Source organism: Melopsittacus undulatus, chromosome 1 (genome assembly GCF_012275295.1).
Source record: "Melopsittacus undulatus isolate bMelUnd1 chromosome 1, bMelUnd1.mat.Z, whole genome shotgun sequence".
Classification (NCBI taxonomy): domain Eukaryota; kingdom Metazoa; phylum Chordata; class Aves; order Psittaciformes; family Psittaculidae; genus Melopsittacus; species Melopsittacus undulatus.
In genome coordinates, this window is record NC_047527.1 from 59,890,453 (window position 1) to 59,909,756 (window position 19,304).

General features: G+C 34.9%; 1 protein-coding gene across 1 annotated transcript in view; it reads left to right on the plus strand.

The window, feature by feature from the left end:
• ZNF407 (zinc finger protein 407) overlaps positions 1 to 19,304 on the plus strand; it is a 309,158-nt gene that overhangs the window by 210,844 nt on the left and 79,010 nt on the right. The window contains exon 7 of the mRNA XM_005153442.4: positions 1,181 to 1,359. Within this exon, the coding sequence (XP_005153499.2) occupies positions 1,181 to 1,359 (179 nt within the window). The remainder of the gene's footprint in view (positions 1 to 1,180; positions 1,360 to 19,304) is intronic.

The following is a 19,304-nucleotide window of genomic DNA, read 5'->3' on the forward strand; positions in this document are numbered from 1 at the left end:
CTATGACCATCTCCAAGGGAGAGACAAGCACTCCAACAGAACTTCAAGCTGCTACTTTCAGTTTATTTTGGGGGTTCTTTATCTAGGTGCATGTTACTATGGTATTCCTAACCATGACAGGTGAACAATTGGCTGTTCAAAATACTACTGTTGTCTTATTTCAGCGTTTGTGAAGTATTCTATATTTATATAGTTCACTTGAGTGTACTTTTTTCAGTTAAACTGAATTACTGTTCCTAGTCTGACAATATTAGTAACATACAGTGCAAACAAAATCTAAAGAATTTGTACACAGGCTATTATTTTGATTCAAGAATAAATATAAGGGTTATTTCTGATTTACATAAATGAAGAAGCAGTATATTTTGTATCCATCACCAACTCTGAAGAAGCAGGGAATTCTACAGCAAAATAATTTTGGAATGAGTGCAAAATTTTAAAGACTGGAAATTAAAAATGACTGTCATATTGTGCCTCTCTTTGTGGATAAAAGAAATGTGAAACCTTCTTCTACTCACGTTTCCTTTTTTCAGAAATATCATTAGAAACATTTCTTCTAAATGTCTAAAACTACTTGTCTGTGTATTCTGATTTTTATGCATTGAAACTCCACTGCTTCCACAAAAGCCATGCTTAAGATACAAATCAGAATTTGTGTGTATTTTCAAAAAGGTATAAACTTGAGCAACTCAATTCTCTCTTGTAGAAACAGTTCATAAAATGAGATGAGAGTTGGTGGAATATTCTTACAAAAACCATTCATAGCAACTCCTATGGAATCAAGGAACTGCATAGGAAAGGTTCATGTGAGCTCTACTGGGAATGTTACAGGCATCTGTGCATTTCAGTTTTTCTAAGTTGAAGAATTCTGCTTAATTTCTGTCCATTACTTACTATCATCAAGAAAAATTAAAATCTTAAGACTTCTGCAAATGTAAAAAATTGTTCATTTCTTAGTGTTTATGTTTCAGATGTGTTGCTTAGTTAACCTGAAACAGCTTTGGGAGCCCTCATGCTAAGTTTTACATGACATTTATGCACAAGCTAAAAGGATGCAAAAATTGAGCAGATAGTGAAAAATGAATAATGACTACTTGTTTTCGTTTATAACACTAGATTTTATTTGAATAAGTTGGGTATAAATTGCTATAAAACATTTATCTTTTTAATTTCTTTTTAGGTCTAACTGCGCTGAAAATATACGTAAGCATATCTTACATACAGGAAAGCATGAAGGAGTAAAAATGTATAACTGTCCTAAATGTGACTATGGAACCAATATCCCTGTGGAGTTTCGTAACCACTTGAAAGAACTACACCCAGACATTGAAAATCCTGATCTGGCGTACTTGCATGCTGGTAAGGTCATTCTTCCCTTTGCTTACAAATTCTTCTCTGTATGATCATGCTTAAATGATTGCAATAAGAAAGCTACTTGCTCCATTATTATCATTTATTCTGAAGAACATGAATTTAAAATGGGCTTTGTCCTCTTCAAGTTTTCACAAGGGGTGAAGGTTATGCATCAAGCACTAAAATCCTTTCATGTTTCATAAGCAAAGCTTACTGTTCAATATATAAACATCGGAAATGTGTGCTATTTAAATGCCTGATTTTGAAATCTAGTTGAACTTTTATAGAGAAATATTTTTTTAACGTTTGTATTAAGTCCTTCTGCCCAACCTATTCATCCAAGAACAGAAAAACAAAATTACTAAGAAATACAGTGGCAAAATAATGTACCACTTTAAAAAATCTTCAATTTCATTACAAAAAAAGCAGAGAGTATTCAATATGAAAAGACAACAGCAGAGACCAATCAATAACTTACGTGGATGTTTTGAGGCTTCATGTTGGAGAGCATACACATGGAAGTCACTGGAGAAAGGTAAAATAGAAGCATTGCTTTGGAAACAAGAATTATAAGAAAAAGTTGAGGTGTTTCCAGTTTAGGAACAAGAGGTTTTCTTGTTTGAGATTCTACAGTTCAGAATAGAAGACAGAAGTTTAATAGGAGCATGAAGTTAGGAGAAAAATAAAGAGTTCAATGGCAAAAAGTTAGGAGAAATAATACAAAATCAGGCTGGAGCTTGAATGAAATGTGATCTTAACTCAGGAGAGGCAGATAAGTTAGATATCACTGGGCGGGAAGACAAGTCAGAGCACTGGGAAAAAAGAACAGATGGTGAGAAGAAAGATTTGGGGAATCCAGAGGAGGAAGAAGCTACATGGGCCAAATTCTCCCTAAGATGCAAATTAATCTTCGATTGAAGTACTGCTATTAGTACTGCTGTGTCAGATTTTAATCTTCTTCTGTAAGAAATTGATCTCATAATTTGAGACCCTAATAATTCTGAAAAGCCATAACCTAGAGGGCTTTCTTTCAGCTTTGTGCAGTGTGTGCGCTCAAGTTATTTTAAAACCTCTCAGTCTTCTCAAAATGACTGCTTGCTTTCCTGACTAGAGGCAGTGTATTATTTGTACCATATATTTCTATTTGCCAAGTATTCCACTTCATTTTGGAACCAATCATCATGTCATGTCAGCATATGGTGGATAATATCTGGATGTGCAAACAAAATGCCAGTTGGCGGAATACCAATTTCAAAATAGGTCAGAAAACTGGTCACATTTCACTATAGCTCTCATTAACGTGAATGAATATTCAGCTCCGAGCTTAAATTCAGGCACTGTTGGATTTTTACTACAATAATCCCCCTTAAAATAATATGAAAACCTATAATGGTTTCAATAGAGAGATATATACAGACATAACACAGATAGCTATAACAGTGGTGCAATCATGAGAATTTTTCCAAAATTACAAAATCTGTGTAAGTTTTTGTGTTATCTGCTCAAGACTGTATCTAAATAAATGAAATTCTCATTGCAGCATGCTGTGGTTAAAACTATTCAACTTTCTTGTCTTTGCAACAAAGGAAACCTGTCATCAGTGTGTTGTATACTAACAATATCTGTTTTATGTACATTCATTCTTACACTGTAGAAGTTCCCTTGCACTAAACAGGGTGCTGTACAAACGTATTAGTACTAGCAAAAACTGGTTGTCACCTAATTCTTGCCAGGCTGGCCTGGAGTTGGTATGCAACAGAAATGTTGAAATATTGTTTGAATAATCCTGTTGATAAAAGGGTGATACTTTATTTTCTTTTCAGGAAGAAACATTATCAAAGCAGGACCTAGGTGATAATTGTGCATTCACTTCAGACTTTAATTAAAGAGGTTTTAATTTCTTTTCAATCCATTTCTGACTGCTGGACATCTGAGAGTTAAAGGTTTTACAAGAGATTTTTAGAGGAATGAGCGGATAACTCCCATGCCCTGGTCAACATCCCTTATCAAAATAAGATTTGTTCTTTGTCTGGTTCATGGTTACTGATGACTTATTAGTCATTGGCACAGAGAATCCACAACACGACATAGAACCCTTTAGGATGCTAGGAGTATGAACGTGTCATACAAAACCTATTATTTTAAACTTAAACATATTTGTCTGTCTTTTGTGTTCTAATACTGCTTTGTAACAGGAAAGACAGCCCCTTTACTTCTTTGAGCAGAATAGGAATAGAATAAATCTCATCACTGGCAGAGACAGCCATCAACTCCAGCCTTGCAGAACCAGTCACAAAGTCCTTCAGCACAAGCCACCAAGACTGAAGCTGTGGGGTCCTTTAAGATGTGTGTGACACTAAATATCAAGCCTGTTTCTTATCTGTAAAATTAAGATTATCATTTGTATTTCTAATTCAAAACTAATGCTCTTTGTAGTATAATGCTCTCATACTAATTTCTGCTTAGCTTTCTTTGCCTGCTACTGTACTGCTTTATGGGGTCAATTGCAGTAAGGAGTTTGAAGAAGCTGCATTTTGAAGGGAGAGGCGGTGGAAGCTGGAAGGCAGAACAAGTTAGGTTCTACATGAGTAAGGATGATTCTGTAATTGATACATGATAGCACTTGCTGTTCTGCATCTTTGAAATCCTGTATAATGTGAGGACTTGATATATGGAAATACCGCAAAACCATGTGCAAAATAGGTGCAATGCGTTCAGACTTTCCTCTTTTTGTTATAGGCTCTGTCATAGAGGGAGGTATATTCCTTATAAACCCAATGAAGTATCATTATATATTTTAGAATAGTGATAGTCTAGAAAATACTTTTGTCACTTCACTTTGAAATGCACTGCATTTGAGCATCAGAACTTTTATGTACACAAGCCAACAAAGAGATATAAGCATCCGCACATAAAATTATAGATTGAATTTCCTAGATTACACTTCAAATACCAGTTTATGCATCCAACCTCTAATTTTTATACAAATCACCATCTTTTTTAAATGTCATTGTGTATTGTTCTGTAAAAGCTTTCTGCCTGCTTCTTGATACTCTCTGACCCATTTTCTCAAGGTCTGTGTTGAAATTAAAAATTTATTTGAAAAAAAGCCAGAAATCCAGTGATTGTTGATTATCCACAATATTTATTTATTTTCTTTTTAATTTCACATTTGAGATGCCAATAGATTTTATAAATGTTCTAGAACAGAAGTGAGCTTACTGCAGTTAATGTTTTAGTCATGGAAATTTTGTTCCAATGAAAACTATTCATGTTATTCTTGTAATCAAAGTGCAAATCTGAAAATTTGTCATTACAAATAGAAAATTAATATGAGTGAATTTTCATATTATGCTGATTACTATAATTTTGATTTTTTTTTTTAATGAAGCGATTTGATAAAATATTTCTGATTTGCTTACTACGGACTTGTCTGTATGGCAAGTCTCAAAGCTGAAGAAATCTTTGGATTGATTTCTTTTATGCATTGCATTTCTAAAAGTCTTAGATATGTTTTTTTCTTCCAGCTGATGCAACATTTCAGTACTCAGTTGAACTGAGTCTGAATACTTTGAACAGTGGGACAGGGGAAGGGCTTGTAACTGTAGTGGAACTTGAAAGGGATCAATACCCAGCTGTCTTTGTCAGTGCTTTGTCTGCTTTGCAGCAGCATCACTTGGTAGTGATGATTTCAGTTTGAACTAAATGTTCATCATTTAGGAGCTCTTGTCTTATAAACATTATGATACTATTATGATGCATTATTTATATCTAAAGAGTGCAATATCTATGGCTTGACATCTCCATTATTCCAATAGCTGCAGAGACCATGGCATCTCACAGTGTTCATAGTAGTCTTCTGTGAATACTAAAATGGCCGTAAGGCAAAAAGCTCTTCAGAGAGAGGGGGAGCAGTTTGCTCATTATTGTTTTCATGATCATGTGAAAGTTATGTGATGATGCTCTTTTTTTCTGTATCGTTTCTTCTGTGCTGCACTGTTAAAAGTGAACATGGATCCCAAGAATGAGCGCTACTCTAGGAATAACCTCAGAATAACCTCAGGTTTTACTGAGTGGCTGCTATAACGGGCTTGCTCTCTGTTCGCATTTTCCCATGTGAAGAATAGGTGCAGTGCTGACACAGTTTGATCACAGATCTTTTCCTTGAAAATGGCTTCACAAGAGTCAGTTATGGTTAGGGAACTGTTTAAGGTGTTGAATGAAAATTTGGAGCTGCTTTGCTAAATTTAGACTTGGCAAAATCTTTCTTGGAAGTCTTTTGTTTTTGTTTTTTTTTTTTTTAAAGGAAAAGCAGATCAATCCATTGTACTCTTTGGTAAGTCTGTTTTAGCTTTGAAAATGGTGAAGTTACACACCATGTTTTGAGAGTCTGCCACCCTAGGCCTTGTGAGTAGGAGTGGAGGATCTCTTACTCTACGTATCCTGGCAGATCTAAAAGCATGAGCTGCTTTCCTTCACAGATGTGTTTGTGGGAATTCTTGGAAGTATAGTTTGTGTGCCTGTGACTCCATGAAAATTATAGGTGCCTCTGGGGCTGGGCATCTACAGAACAAAGATCGTGACGATAGTGTTTTGGCAGTTGGCTGCCTACATGGTGATTGAATGCTTAGTACTTATGAAGAGTTACATAATTCATGACCAAAATGATAGATAGGTACTTGATTATAGTGTATGAGTTGCTTCACAGGGAGAAAATATCAGACATGCACTACTCTTAATCTAGCTGAGAAAAGCCTAAGAAAAATCAGTTACTGAAAGCGTAGTCAGACAAATTGAAATGAGAAACAAGGTGGAAACACTTACATAGGAGGTCGATTGAGCTCTGGCAGCAACTAGCAAAAGAAATTATCCCTGTTCCATTCCTTTGAGCCTTGAGAAGACTGGATGCCTTTCTGGAAGATAGTTTTCAGGAGGACCCAAGGTTGCTGGGTTCACTGCAAAACTAATTAAGTGTTATTTAAGGGGCTTTGATATGCCAGAAGTCAGACTATTATCTAATAGTCCTTTCTGCTCTTAAATCTTGAAGCAGTGTTAATCTACAGCCTTTTAGTATAGCTTGTGTTTGTGAATCTCAAGTAGTTAGGTGTTGCGATAGCAAAGGAGTAGCTGAGGAGACGTGTAAATACCCCAAAGCATTCTTTCTTATAGAGATCACACTTCCATCATCTGTGCTAAACTCTTTATCTGAGCCTGAAGTACCTGTGTCTGAGTAGAGGTACGCTTGTCTAAAATAAGTTTCTTTCTGGTGTTTTGTTAAATTCTCAATAAAATACACTGGTATATACATTAATTTAATTAATTATACAAGGTGTTTGAAGAATCCATATGAAATTCTGCTTTTTCGGTTGTCAGTTGCCTTATTGTGTTATTGGCTTCTGAGATCTGAAATCAATGAAAAGGCAGTTCAGTTAATCATCTATCCACCAAGCTGGGCCTACATCCTGCTCTTTTCTTTTTTTAGGTTAGGGGAACAGAGTTAAGGGATGGTTTAGTTCTTTCCAGAGAGCAGTGAAAAGGAGACATTTACCTCAGAGTCCTTTCTATTCAAGTTTAAGAAATATTTTTCAAAACTATAAGTGAACTTTCTGAAAGGCTGTGCTCACAATATGTTCCTGTTTCAGTTTCTATAGCTTTTGAGGAGCAAGACTGTACTAGTTGCCCACAATGTGATTACATCATCAGCAATGGACAAAATTGTGATCCTATCGGTGGTAACAGTTGCAATATTCATGAATGGAATTCTGAAAGTTCAAATAGTTAATCCCAAATAAAATTGTGATCTTTATCCCACTTGACAGCTACATTTATCAAATTATTAAGAGAAAAATTGATTGCTAAAAGTTATGGTGTGATCTATTATGTGATTTTATCAAGGCATAACTCTGTTGCCGAGTGGAAACTGAAGACTTACTCAGAATGTGAATTGTACACACATAACCTGATAATATAACGTTTATACTAGTGTTCTAGTGCTTTTCTACTTCAAAATTTTTCTTTTTCTTTTTTTATTTCTTGTTCTTTCTCTTGCATTTTCTGACTCTGTAGTAGAAAATGTAAAGTTGAAAAAAACTTGAAAAAATGAAATAATGAACCACTGTTTATTCTTACACTCTCTGAATTTATCAAGCTACAAAAATATAAAATCAGTGAGTGCTATTTACCAATGGAATAATGGAAATACAAGTCAGTTGAGTGCCTATCCAAACTTGTAATTCATACCTGAAATCAAGCCTCCACAGGATGGATACACAGTCTGTTTGCAAGCATATTTAACTTTTTGCTCAGAATAGTAATGTTCTTAGTCTTTATCACTCTTTAAATAAAATGCTTTAAATAAAATACTTTAAATGCTGTAATTTGAAACAATATTAAAAATCTGTTTTTGCTAGATATAGGCAAATCAGGTAGAAGCTTTTACAGTAGCAGAATATTGCTTTGGTTTCTAGTCAGATAAAACATTATTTTTGATAGCTGGTGTACTTAAAAAAAAAGGCAGCAGCAGCTTTGCTTCAAACAGGTTTGTTCTTGTCATAGCTATTAGTGCCAGTCTTTCAATAGCATGTCATGTTGATTGGCAGACACTCCCTTTCCTCTTTTGTGAAGAATAATAATTTTAGTGTGTGCTTGAAATAAAAACCTAGTATAACTGATTTTCTGTTTGTAAAGGAGAAAACTAGGTTCCTTATAACCTATGTAGATTGCATATTATTGTGTTTCGGCAAAAATTAATCTGTGTTTTAAAAGAAAACCTGTAAGTGAAGTAATTTAATTGTTTTTATAACTGTCTTCTATTAGAAGGGCTTATAAGCCTGGAGCTTCCATGGCCAGTATGCTTATCTAGGTGGTCATGACCACAGAGTTAGTTCTTTTCAGGTAGCAAGTAAAGTGAAAAAAAAATGAGGTCATTTTTGCTACTGCTGTTGAAGAGCTTAAGGACTCCTTTCATAGTCTCTTAGTTTCCTGAACAGTCAGCATATATTGCTGCTGAGTGACATGAAAGAGGGTGTTGAAATATTTTGATGCAAATATTAAATCATCTAATATGCAAACCCCACCACTATTAATATTTAGAATATAGTTTTAAATGAAGAGGAAAATACTGCATAGACCAATGTATAGAACACCTTTTCATGCAGTAGAGGTATGATATCTGTCATTTTGTGCACCATTTTTCCATCAGAGAGTTGGTGTGAAACTGCAGGGCCATCACATAAGTGCACAGTACCAATTGCATTTGTAGTCATAGTCCTGCATTCTATTCAATGCCTTTCTGCCCATGACCCACAGCTCTGGGAAATTCCTATCATTCCTTTCTGAAGAACTGTCCCAGCTTGTCACAGAGCAGCTAGCTTTTTGTGGGATGTGCTTTTACTCCTAAGCAGCTCAAATCTCTTTGCCCATGTCTAAACATTTAATTTGGGTGTTGGCATGTACCTCCTTTCCTGTCATTCTTCCCTGTGGTATCTTGGTTTCCAAAGTGAGGAACCATTTAGCTGACGTGGAAGGAGGCTATGCCACACAGAAATTTTCTGTTAAGCTCTATGCCCACCTTATTTGCCCTCAAAACGCCCTCAGATGGGCATGTGCTTTGCACCTTCCTTGTATTGCTTTGCTATCCACATCCCAGATCCCTGCTGTTACCTCCGCTAGTATGTCAGGCTCACCGATGAAAAGAAGGTAATCTTATTCCAAGCTATTATTTCATTACACTAATAGATAAAATATCCTTTGTGAAGAATGAGACATATTATTGCCTATTTAGTGCTAAAAATAGGATATCCTAACATAAAACTTTTAAAGCAAGACTGAAATATTAAAGTACAGAAGTAGAAGAAAGCCCTTACGTGACAGCATCTAGAAGGACGCAAATATTTAATTCTGCTAGAAAATACATATTCTTAATAGTACGTGCCAAATATAAATAATAAAAAGAAATATTAGTATTCCAATATCAACATATCAAAATTCTGATAAAAGCACACAAAAATGGGATATCAGGGTCATCAAAAAAAAAAACTTTTTAAACAAGTAAAAACTAGAAATTAACCTGGCAGCAGGAATAAAAATAGGAATGTATAGTGCATAGGAGTAATTCACGATATTTTTATGTTGAGATTGCCCTGTACTCTGAATACCTAAATTGCTCTCCTATTCGGAAAGGGTCTTATAAGAATAGAGTTCTTAGTGTATCATCCAGGGAAGTTATGATGGAATCCTAAGAAATATAAAGTTCTTAGTTTTCTGGGTTTTTTTTTTGTTTGCTTGTTTGTTTGTTTGTATTAGAGTGTAATATGCAACTTGAAAAAGAATGTGAAAATGTTGATTTAGAAAGTGTAAATTTTTAGTTTAGGAATATATAAAGCACAAATATATATTAAATGGTATATAAATATTTATGTGTTTATATATAGCTAATACATTAGAAAAATATTTTTATAACTTTTATTTCTGTGAAAAAATATATAAATAAACCTAAATAATTAATATCACAATGGTGGCATCCCCATTATGAGCAAATTATGTACTTACATGGAGATTTGAGCTAACCATACTTCAAAGACCTAGGGCACTGTATTTCAATATAACCACATAGCAGAGTGTATTTTGCCTACGTAATGCTACCACATCTTGGCCTCTTCAGCTATGGCTGTGTGTTATTTAGGGAGCACTTAAAATTTTCTTTTCCTGTAAGATGCTACCAACATTTTCAGCAACCTGCACTGAAAGAGAGACTCTTGAAAAAAGAAACCATTAACATTTGTAAATCTGCTTTCATTTGCTTGCAAGCCATTGTCTGAATTTTCAAATTTTTTAAAGATTACACAAAGGAATTATTTTCTTGATACACAGAAAATGACACAAATAATAGCAAAGAATTTCACAATCAGAAAAGTGTTGAAGCAAATGTGAGTAATGTTAGGCATAGAAGGACTGGATTCAGTGTTACTTTTGAGCTCAGTGCCTCACTGCTTCAGGTCATGAGTGAGGAGAAGAGTCCTCAGCAATAATTGCTCCAATGAATCACAAAGCATTGGCATTCCATGCTGATTTTTAAAATTTCTTTTGGGCTTTCTTTTTGTTTGCTTTCATTGATCCAATGTGTGCTGCACCGACTTTCCATTAATTTCTTGACGTGGCATCTTGGATCTTGACCTTTGTAAGTAAGATGCCTTGTCTGACTGATTCCCATGTTCTTTTGTACTTCTAATTCCTCTTTTACTTCCAATAGTTCTTCATAATTTTTCCCATCTTTTCATTTACCAGATCTTTGGTACCTTTCAAATGCTAAATGCTTTCCCATATATCCTTAGTAACCATGCTGGATTTTTCTGTCCTTTTTAATATTTAGGTTTTATTGGATGAATGTAGATTGCACCTTCTCTAACTGTACCTTAAATAATTGCCACTTAAGGGAATTAAGAAGTACAAGGGAAGGAAAATGCTGACCCATAGACTAAGCAGAAGGAAAAAACGTTCCCACTGGGTCCAATTTCCTAAGAAGGACCATCAGGATAGTGACTAGGGCCTGAAATTATGGGCCGAATGACCTCTAAAAAATTATCAGCTCAAAGAGAAGCTTGTCTATAACTGTTTTCACTAAAGGAAATGAAGATAAGTAAAAGTTTCACAGAAGAAAGATTGCTTCACTTTCTTGGTGAACATATAAGAGTGTAATATGAAACTATATCTCATATAAATACACTGCACACCAACTGTCTATAATTCTTGTATCATGTCAAAAAAACATGGAGGCAGATATCATATCTCTTAACTCCCAGCAGGCCAGTTAGTGGGGAACCCCTTTTTCTAAATGGGAAGATGGAAAGTGTGTCTACTGAATTTAAGCTATTTTATGCAAGTCTTGCATTTATTGGGAAGAGTGCATGTTCATCAATATCTAATGTCAAAGAAATGGCTTGTACTACAGAAACCACTGCAGATTTCATACAGATGTTTTCATTCTCTGAGTCATTACAGTATGATTTTCATCTAATATTCTCTTCTACTAAAAAGGAACTTTAAAGTGAGTGCAATTTTCATATAAATTGCATAGGAACCTGAGCATTAATGAAAACTTTGGGCTTTAGATAATACAAATCACTGGCTCAGCCTCCACATGTCTGGATGAAGGTTAATGCTGGTTTAAATGGGTGCAATTCCAGTGGCTTGGGTGTGGGAAGTACAAGAGGTGCCTGGCAACTAGAGGCAAAGTTCCTGGATATGTTTCTGCATTATAGTTAAAGGGACTTCTCAGATATTTGAAGAAGAAAATCAGTTACTGTTTGTCGCAATCCCTGCTTAAATAACATTTCAGAAACTTAAATTATTGTTGCTGAAGAGCTTTTCATTAGTGGTCTTTGTACATTAGCTGTAAGAAAGAGTTGGTTGCTATGTAGTATTTGGAATGTAATGTCTAATGTACTTAAAGGCATTAAGATAACTACCGTATTACATGCTAAGCTATGACCCTACCTCTTTTATACCTTGCCAAAATGGTGCTTCTTATTCAAAGTCTAGCAAATAACAGCAGATAACAGTTCTAAGAACACAGTTTATAGAAGATTTAAAAGAATTGATCTACTTTGAAGTAATAGTATCTAGAGGCAACATAAAATGAAAGCATCCTTTGATAGCAAGAAAAAAAGAAAACCCTGATTATCTAGTTATCTCAAGAAATGTTGGAAGTTTTTAAGCAAACATTTTCAATTTAACATTGATTTTAGATTCAGCATACATATCTGAAATTCAGAACTGGATTGAAGAATTTGAAGTTAGGTGTTACTGTTTCAATAGGTTTTGGAATGTATAATTAAGGTAAAATTAAAAAGGAGGAGCTGCTGTGAAATATCTGGAGTCCTCACATATTAATGCCTGCCCCCCACCGTGAAATGCACATGGAATAAAGCTAGTTGAAGTCAATTCAATTTAGTCTCTTCTGCTAAGGATTTATCTATGAATCCTTACTTTTCCAATAATATTCAGTATTATTTTATCTGTTGTAAACCGTTTTGTTTGTAATCCACCTTCTTCTGACCAAATTCAGTCACTGTCATAATTGTCACTACAATTTGCTGAGCTACTTGTGCTTGCTTCCACCTGCTGGAGTAAAAATCCTGAAATATGGAGTCATAGATTTATCAGTATATGAAAATCATGAAATATTAGTTATCTGTAATTCAGTACAGCCTTACTCGTATTATAGATCAGGAGGGCTAAGCCAGCAGGGGAATGCAATCCTCTGTTCTCTGTTGCAGTTGTGCAGGGTTCGTTGCATATCCTGTTTCCTGCAAACCTTTGAGCTATTGAAGTGATAAACTATCTCAGTTTATTTCTTGGAATGTCTTGAGCTAACAATTTTAAGACAAAATTGTAGAAGCCTAGAATTATAAAATTGGCAAAACTGGAGTATTCCTATTTCTGAAAACGTTGGTCTGGGTGGAGGTACTAGGCCAGGCATCTCCGTTACACAAACAGTAAATGGTTATAAGTTAGTATAACCAGTATTCCTGAGGATCTTGGGAAAGCAGGGAACTAACAATACTTTGATGGGGAGAATAGGACTCCACATTCTGAAAGTACTTTATTACCATCTTCTCACCAAAATTGGAAAAAGGGATTGACTGGGGGGATGTTTTCTGTAAGGTAACTGAGAGTCAGGCATGAAGCAGGTTTCCATAGGTGGCTGTGCAGTTGCACATGAGGCTCATGAGCTAAAGCTCATCCAGTTTGCAATGACAGTTCCTGCTTTTTTTTTTAGTTTTATCTTGTAGCCTTTGTCTTTGCTTAAACTTCCAGCCTTTTTCCTTTTTTTTTTCTAAGTAAGATTTTCAAAATAAATGCAAATCCTTTCATATTAACATTAGTAGACAAACTGACCTGATTGAAGTTATTTTTGCCAATATTTTTATAAGGGAAGTCACTGTATAATTTGCAGTCTGATTGCTCCCGGTGCTGATTGGCAGAAGTAGACCTTTCTTGGCTAATACAAAGTACAGATATTATAGAAAGAAATGGGAAATGTAGAACTGTACCTCAGTTTAAAATTTAAAGTTTATATTGCTAAAGTTTTTAGCGCGTTTGAATTTAGCTTTCATTACGTAACCTAGTCTTATATTGCATTTCTCAAAGGGGTTCCCTATTTCTCCAAATAAGGTTGTGTGCCTCCTACTGTCTTCACTGGGCAGATACTTATAAATATTCGTGGAACATTAATACCTGAACTTTTTTTAAGTTTTGCTAATTCACATCAGTATTTCAGGTATTTCCAGGAGAAGGAAATTATTGCCCATGCACTGACACTGCAGCTTCATTGTTAAAAAGAATCATGAAAGTAGATTTGAAAGTCACAGATAATTTCTAATAGACTTCGACCATATAGGATAAATGAAGCCAAGTAATAGTCCTCACAAATTTCTGAGTATAAGTAGACCCATATTAACACTTACCAGCATTGTTCAAGCATTTACTACTAGATTACATATTTGCACAATTATGATAGCATGTATCCTAGGCTTTTAAGATATTATGGTAGTTTTTAAGAAGCCTGAAGTGTTTTGGAAAGGCCAGGTTACTGGACTAACTCATATTTTAATACGAAATTTCACATGAATTGCGTATAAACATAGTTTTTAATGCTCTAGTAAACAAGTGCAGTGTTATGTAGAAGATTGCAGTGTTCAGAACAGGGAGAAATAGAACTAATTCAAGTTATCAGTCTGTATGTTGTTATGCTGAAATCCTATACCTTGCTACAGTATGAATTGTACATAGCAAGATGTTTTCCACTGATTAAAGGCCTTAGGCTTCTAAGATGCATAGATCTAAAGACTGTTGTTACAGTTATACAAGGTAAGAGATAACTTAAGTGGCATATTTTCACTTTCCAGTAAACTTTTCTTTTTGCTTTACATTGTTTAGAACTAGAGATTTAAACATATTTAACTGTTAACAAATGTCTCAGCAAAGTAAGAACTGTGAGTTTCTAAATGGTATTGAAAGATGGGATTTCTCTAATTGGGCAAGTTTTCAATTTTATAAGCTGAAATAGATATGTCATGAAATATAACACTGAATTTATTGCATCTGTGTCATGCAAGCACACTTATTTTGCCATAGGAATACTGTATTTATATTTTGTGCATTGTTAAAACTACTTGTGATAAATTTACGGTTCTGTAGTATCATGATTTGGTTTAATTTTTATCATATAGAACCAAAATTTCATTGCCAATTTTTTATTTAAAGGCTTGTTAATCTGCATTGATTTCTTAGTTTGGTATGGATTCTGAGCTGAAAAATACAGTACATCACTGACTGTTCTGTCACGTGACAGCAACTGATAAAGCATCCGTGCAGAAAGTGTCAGAAAAGGTTAATATTTATTGATTTTATGGCACTACAACCAATGTAGTTTTGCCATCAAAGATGTATGGCCACCAGCAATGGAATCTGTAAAATTGCAGGTTGGACACTAGTTTTTATTATAACCTATGCCAGTATTCTGGCCTCAAAAATGACAGATATTTAATTTAAGACAAAAGGCTTTGAATGTGCAGCTACTGTATACCTGCAACAGGAATTTAGTATTCTAAAATGAAACCCCGGTGCAATGCTTTAAAGTTTAAGGAGGGGAAAAACACACAACCTTACATTGCAAATGGCAATCACATTTAGCCTTTTCATCCACTTAGCTATGTGCTATTGATCTGTAGAAGGTGCCCAAGCAAGTGATAGCTGAAATTATGAGCAATAAAGGGCTTGCTTCTTCAAACAAAAAAGTATATAATTAGTAGGAGTGGAGGAGGGGGCAGAGCTTGTGTTTGGTTTTAAAGGCATTTAAACATGATGGACTGAGTGCAACAGCAGTGTTTAAGTGTACACAAGGAGAAATCTGGTTGCCTTGAAGCATAAATCCATGGTCTGGTTGCAGCTTGTGTGTAAAAATTAGGCGTGCACTTCAGCCTTTACATTTATCTCCATCAGGGTTTGCCTGACAGAAAGACAATCTGTTGGTTTGCCTACATCAACTAGGGAGAGGAAAATCCTGTGAAGCTTTGGTTCTTCCAAATGCATCTGTAGTTTGCATTTTTATTCTATTTTTCGTTTAGCTGACTCTTGATATCAACTTTTTCATAACTGATAGTTCTATTGATATTTCCGGAAGGTTTTCAAGAAGATGGAAGAATGCTTGTTGAAGTGCTGAAAATTACCCTACTAAAATATATATAGACATGCATATAGCAGGTTTATAAGAAATAGAAGCAGGATCTGGCCCCAGATTTTAAGAATCCCTGTTTCTCTAATATTTATGACAGAATAAGTATTTTTATGGTACAATTTCGCATGCAAATTTTTCTCCCCTATTTTCTTTAAGGTTCAGCATCAGGAGCAACAGTAACAATGGGTTTATTTTTTGAGCAAAACCTAACAATAATTCAGCTGTTAAGAAACTCTTATTTTAACCTGAAGAGTAGAATAAATTGCATGGCATACAGTAAAGATGCTTTAGATCGCCTCTTCTCTGTACCACATTTTTCTGTTGAGCTTTATACCACCAGTTTGTCTGGGTTCTTTTTCCCCAGACAGCTTACCCATTTTATTGTGCTCATTTAGAGGAAAGAAAAACTGTTTGTCTCCTTGAAAGGCAAGAGAAGAGTGAGTGGAAACCTACTTTTATAGCTAAAATACCATTATAATATATGGCAACTAAAATTCTAAAATTGAAAGAGAAGATACAAGAGAAAATCTTAAATCATTTTTTAAAGCCTCTGACAGTTTGAAATATTCCCATGAAGATTTCTATTTTTTGTCTTCCTTCCTTGAGCTTAGTAAAATGTGATTTTTAAAATGATTGTTACAATAACTTGTTTAATTTCAATAACTCAAATAAGATCCATTCCTCATATAACTCCACCTTTTTTATTTTAATGACTGTGTCATTAATCTAACATTTTCCATTTTTATTGTGCTTCATTTTTCCCCCCTTCTGATCACTTTAAATTATGACTTTGAAATGGCACGCATTCAGCAGCAGCATGCTCTGGCTGCATTTTTACATCCCTTTTACCCCTTTATTCTCATGTTTTTAACTTTCAGTACAGCCAGGTGCCAACAACATCCTGGCTCAATGACTTCCAGGCTACAGCTCTGGGTGGCAGCTTAGTGACAGAAGGTTTTTCAAACACTTTATTTAATTTTTTTTACATTAAATATCACTGCTATGAACAATTTGTTGTACTTTGCAACACCTTCACCCCCAAATTGGTTATTACGTTAGGTAATAGTTGATATGTTATGTTGTTAGCTGATTTTAACAAATGATTTGGGGGAATTATTTTTTCATAATGTAATTCATCTTTAGAGCCCAGCAATACACAACCAAAACCATATATTTATTTTAGATTGTGTAACCATGAGAAGATGCCATTGCTTAAATAATTATCATTCGCTGAGTAAATAAAATTAATTTATTACTAACTTTGCCCACACAAATTTGATATAAAAAAGGGAAAAGGAAGAAAAGAGCTGTGTTGATGCTGCAGCTCACTGAATGATTACACATGCTAATGTGCCCTCCTCGTGCCTATGTGAAATGGTAAAGAAAATTAAGAGCCCAGAAACTTTTTAGAATTCAAATTCTGCTTGTAATCCCCAGGTTTTTTGATTGATCTTCAGATACAGGGTATGAAATGGTCCAACAGGTTAGGTTTAGGATTCATCTTTGGTAATACTGCCTTAAGCACCTCTGTATATTCATTGTGCATGGTACGAGTAGCACTTCAGAATCACTGTGTGTCTACAACTTCCAAGATAAAGTGCAGGACAAAAGGTAGTATCTGCTTATATTTCATTAAGAAAAAGTCACCATAAGCCAGGATTTGTAACATCATATTTCAGATCTGAGTCAAGGTATAAAAACAAAACAATGTTATTGAAATCACCATACCTCTATTTACAAAAAACATAAAGTAGCAAATTATTTTATTAATAACCAGCAGTGTAGCTCTACTTGGAGCATGAAAATACATTGGTGGACATTAGTGTTACAGTGTTATTGCCATTTGTGGGTAGATTTTTGGGGCAAGTCTGACTGCAGGTGACTGTGTGTCAACTCTTCCTGCTCTTGGTACAAATCAGCTCAATTTGGAACCCATTTCACCAAGCTAGTGAAGGCTGAATCCAGACTATTAAAGCTAGAGCCTGTGAACTTCAAAGCAGCAGTGCTGAGGGGCTAGCCTGGATTAATCATCCCCAGAGAAGCTGGGAAAAGTATTGCATTAGTGTAGCTAGCTATGTGTCTCCTGCATCAGAGCAGGTTTGCCTCTGGCTGAGCCATCATGCATCAGGGAAGTGAGGGGTCTGAGGGTCTCTGTGCTTCGAAGGAGAGACTGTTCTGTTGGAAGTGATATACTGAAACCTCCAAAGTATTATTTAATTATTAGATTGGGGAAAAAAGGTACCTTCTCTGGAATGCCAAGATTGCAAGAGGTACTTGTACCGATACAGGGTGGGAAAAGGAGAGAGGTCTTTCCAACCCCACATGGTCCTGCTCACTGCTCGTAAACCTGCATAATCTGTGTGTCTTCTGCAGAGGTGTGCAGAGTCCTTCAAATGGGGCATGAGCTTGCCTTGCTGATAGGTAAATATTGCATCTGCCCTCACAGACCTGTAGAATGTGTATGCTCTGACATTTAATTCTTATTAATCTTTGTTGTTATTTTCTTCAGTTAATCAATTACATTTCTATTTATCCACTGTTTCCTTCAATGTTTCTTGCTATAATCATGAAATAATTTACTCAGCCATTCCTGATCCTTCTTGCTAAAGTTATAAATTTGATTGCATTCCTATATCGACTGGAGTGTTACAGAGCAGTTAGTTTTTATTGGTTTTGTAGTGCAAAATGCGTAATTTTATTGTTCATTTTTATATCTTGATATATATGAAAGATTTCATCTCTCATTAGAATTTTGAACTATATTATCTTCAGGAAAAGATTTATCCACAGTGCTAAGTAAGCATTTTAAAATGCTGATTAATGAGCCTGTAACTCATCTTAAAAGTTGAATTTTGGGGTTTTGATACAAATAGGAATGAAGGGTACTAAGTAAGCATAATTTCAGTTGCAATATTTTTTTCTTGAGACACTCTTAAGAGTTGTGATATCCATCCCACCCTTTTGCTTAAGGAAGGAAAGAGCAGCAACAGTTGTCTGGAGTGTTACATCAAGACTTTTCCCCATCCCTCCTTCATTGTTCTTGTGTCTGGGTATTGCAGGCAGAAGTGGAAGGGTCCAACTCTTATGTGGATGTATGTAGCATAAATCACAGTGTTGTAATCATAATTTCAGTCTGCAGTAATCAGGTAGTATTATTCATTATTGAAGCTGGGATATTAGTATTCATGGTCTCTGATCAAATAATGTAATCTTTAAACATACTTTACACCTATTCCTCATCTAGGATTAGGTTTTTTTTTTTCTTTATTTTGTTACTAGAGGAGTAATTGTTTTGGGTAAATAAACTATATCTTATGTAGTAAGTTTAGATTTCTCATAAGTGCAGCTTTAAAAATATTTGTTGATTTTTGAATAAATATAAAACTCTCTGTTTAAAATTGTCATTTATGTAACTAACACATAATATGCTCAAATATAACTTTTTCTTCCCAGTTTTATCTGTAAAATCTTAATTGCTTAAACCTCAAAAGTCTATAGACATTTAAGCCCAAAGAAAGGTCTGTCAGTTGATGCATTTTTAAGTATCAGTTTCTCTGGACAACTTATGTGTTGTGTTTTTTCAGCAGCAGCTTTTGCATGTTAGTTCAATTCACTATGTGGTACTTAAGAATATTTCCTTCAATTTATATCTTAACTTACTGTTAATGAGATCTCACCACAGTTAAGATGGGGTGTTGATGAGCCAGGTGAC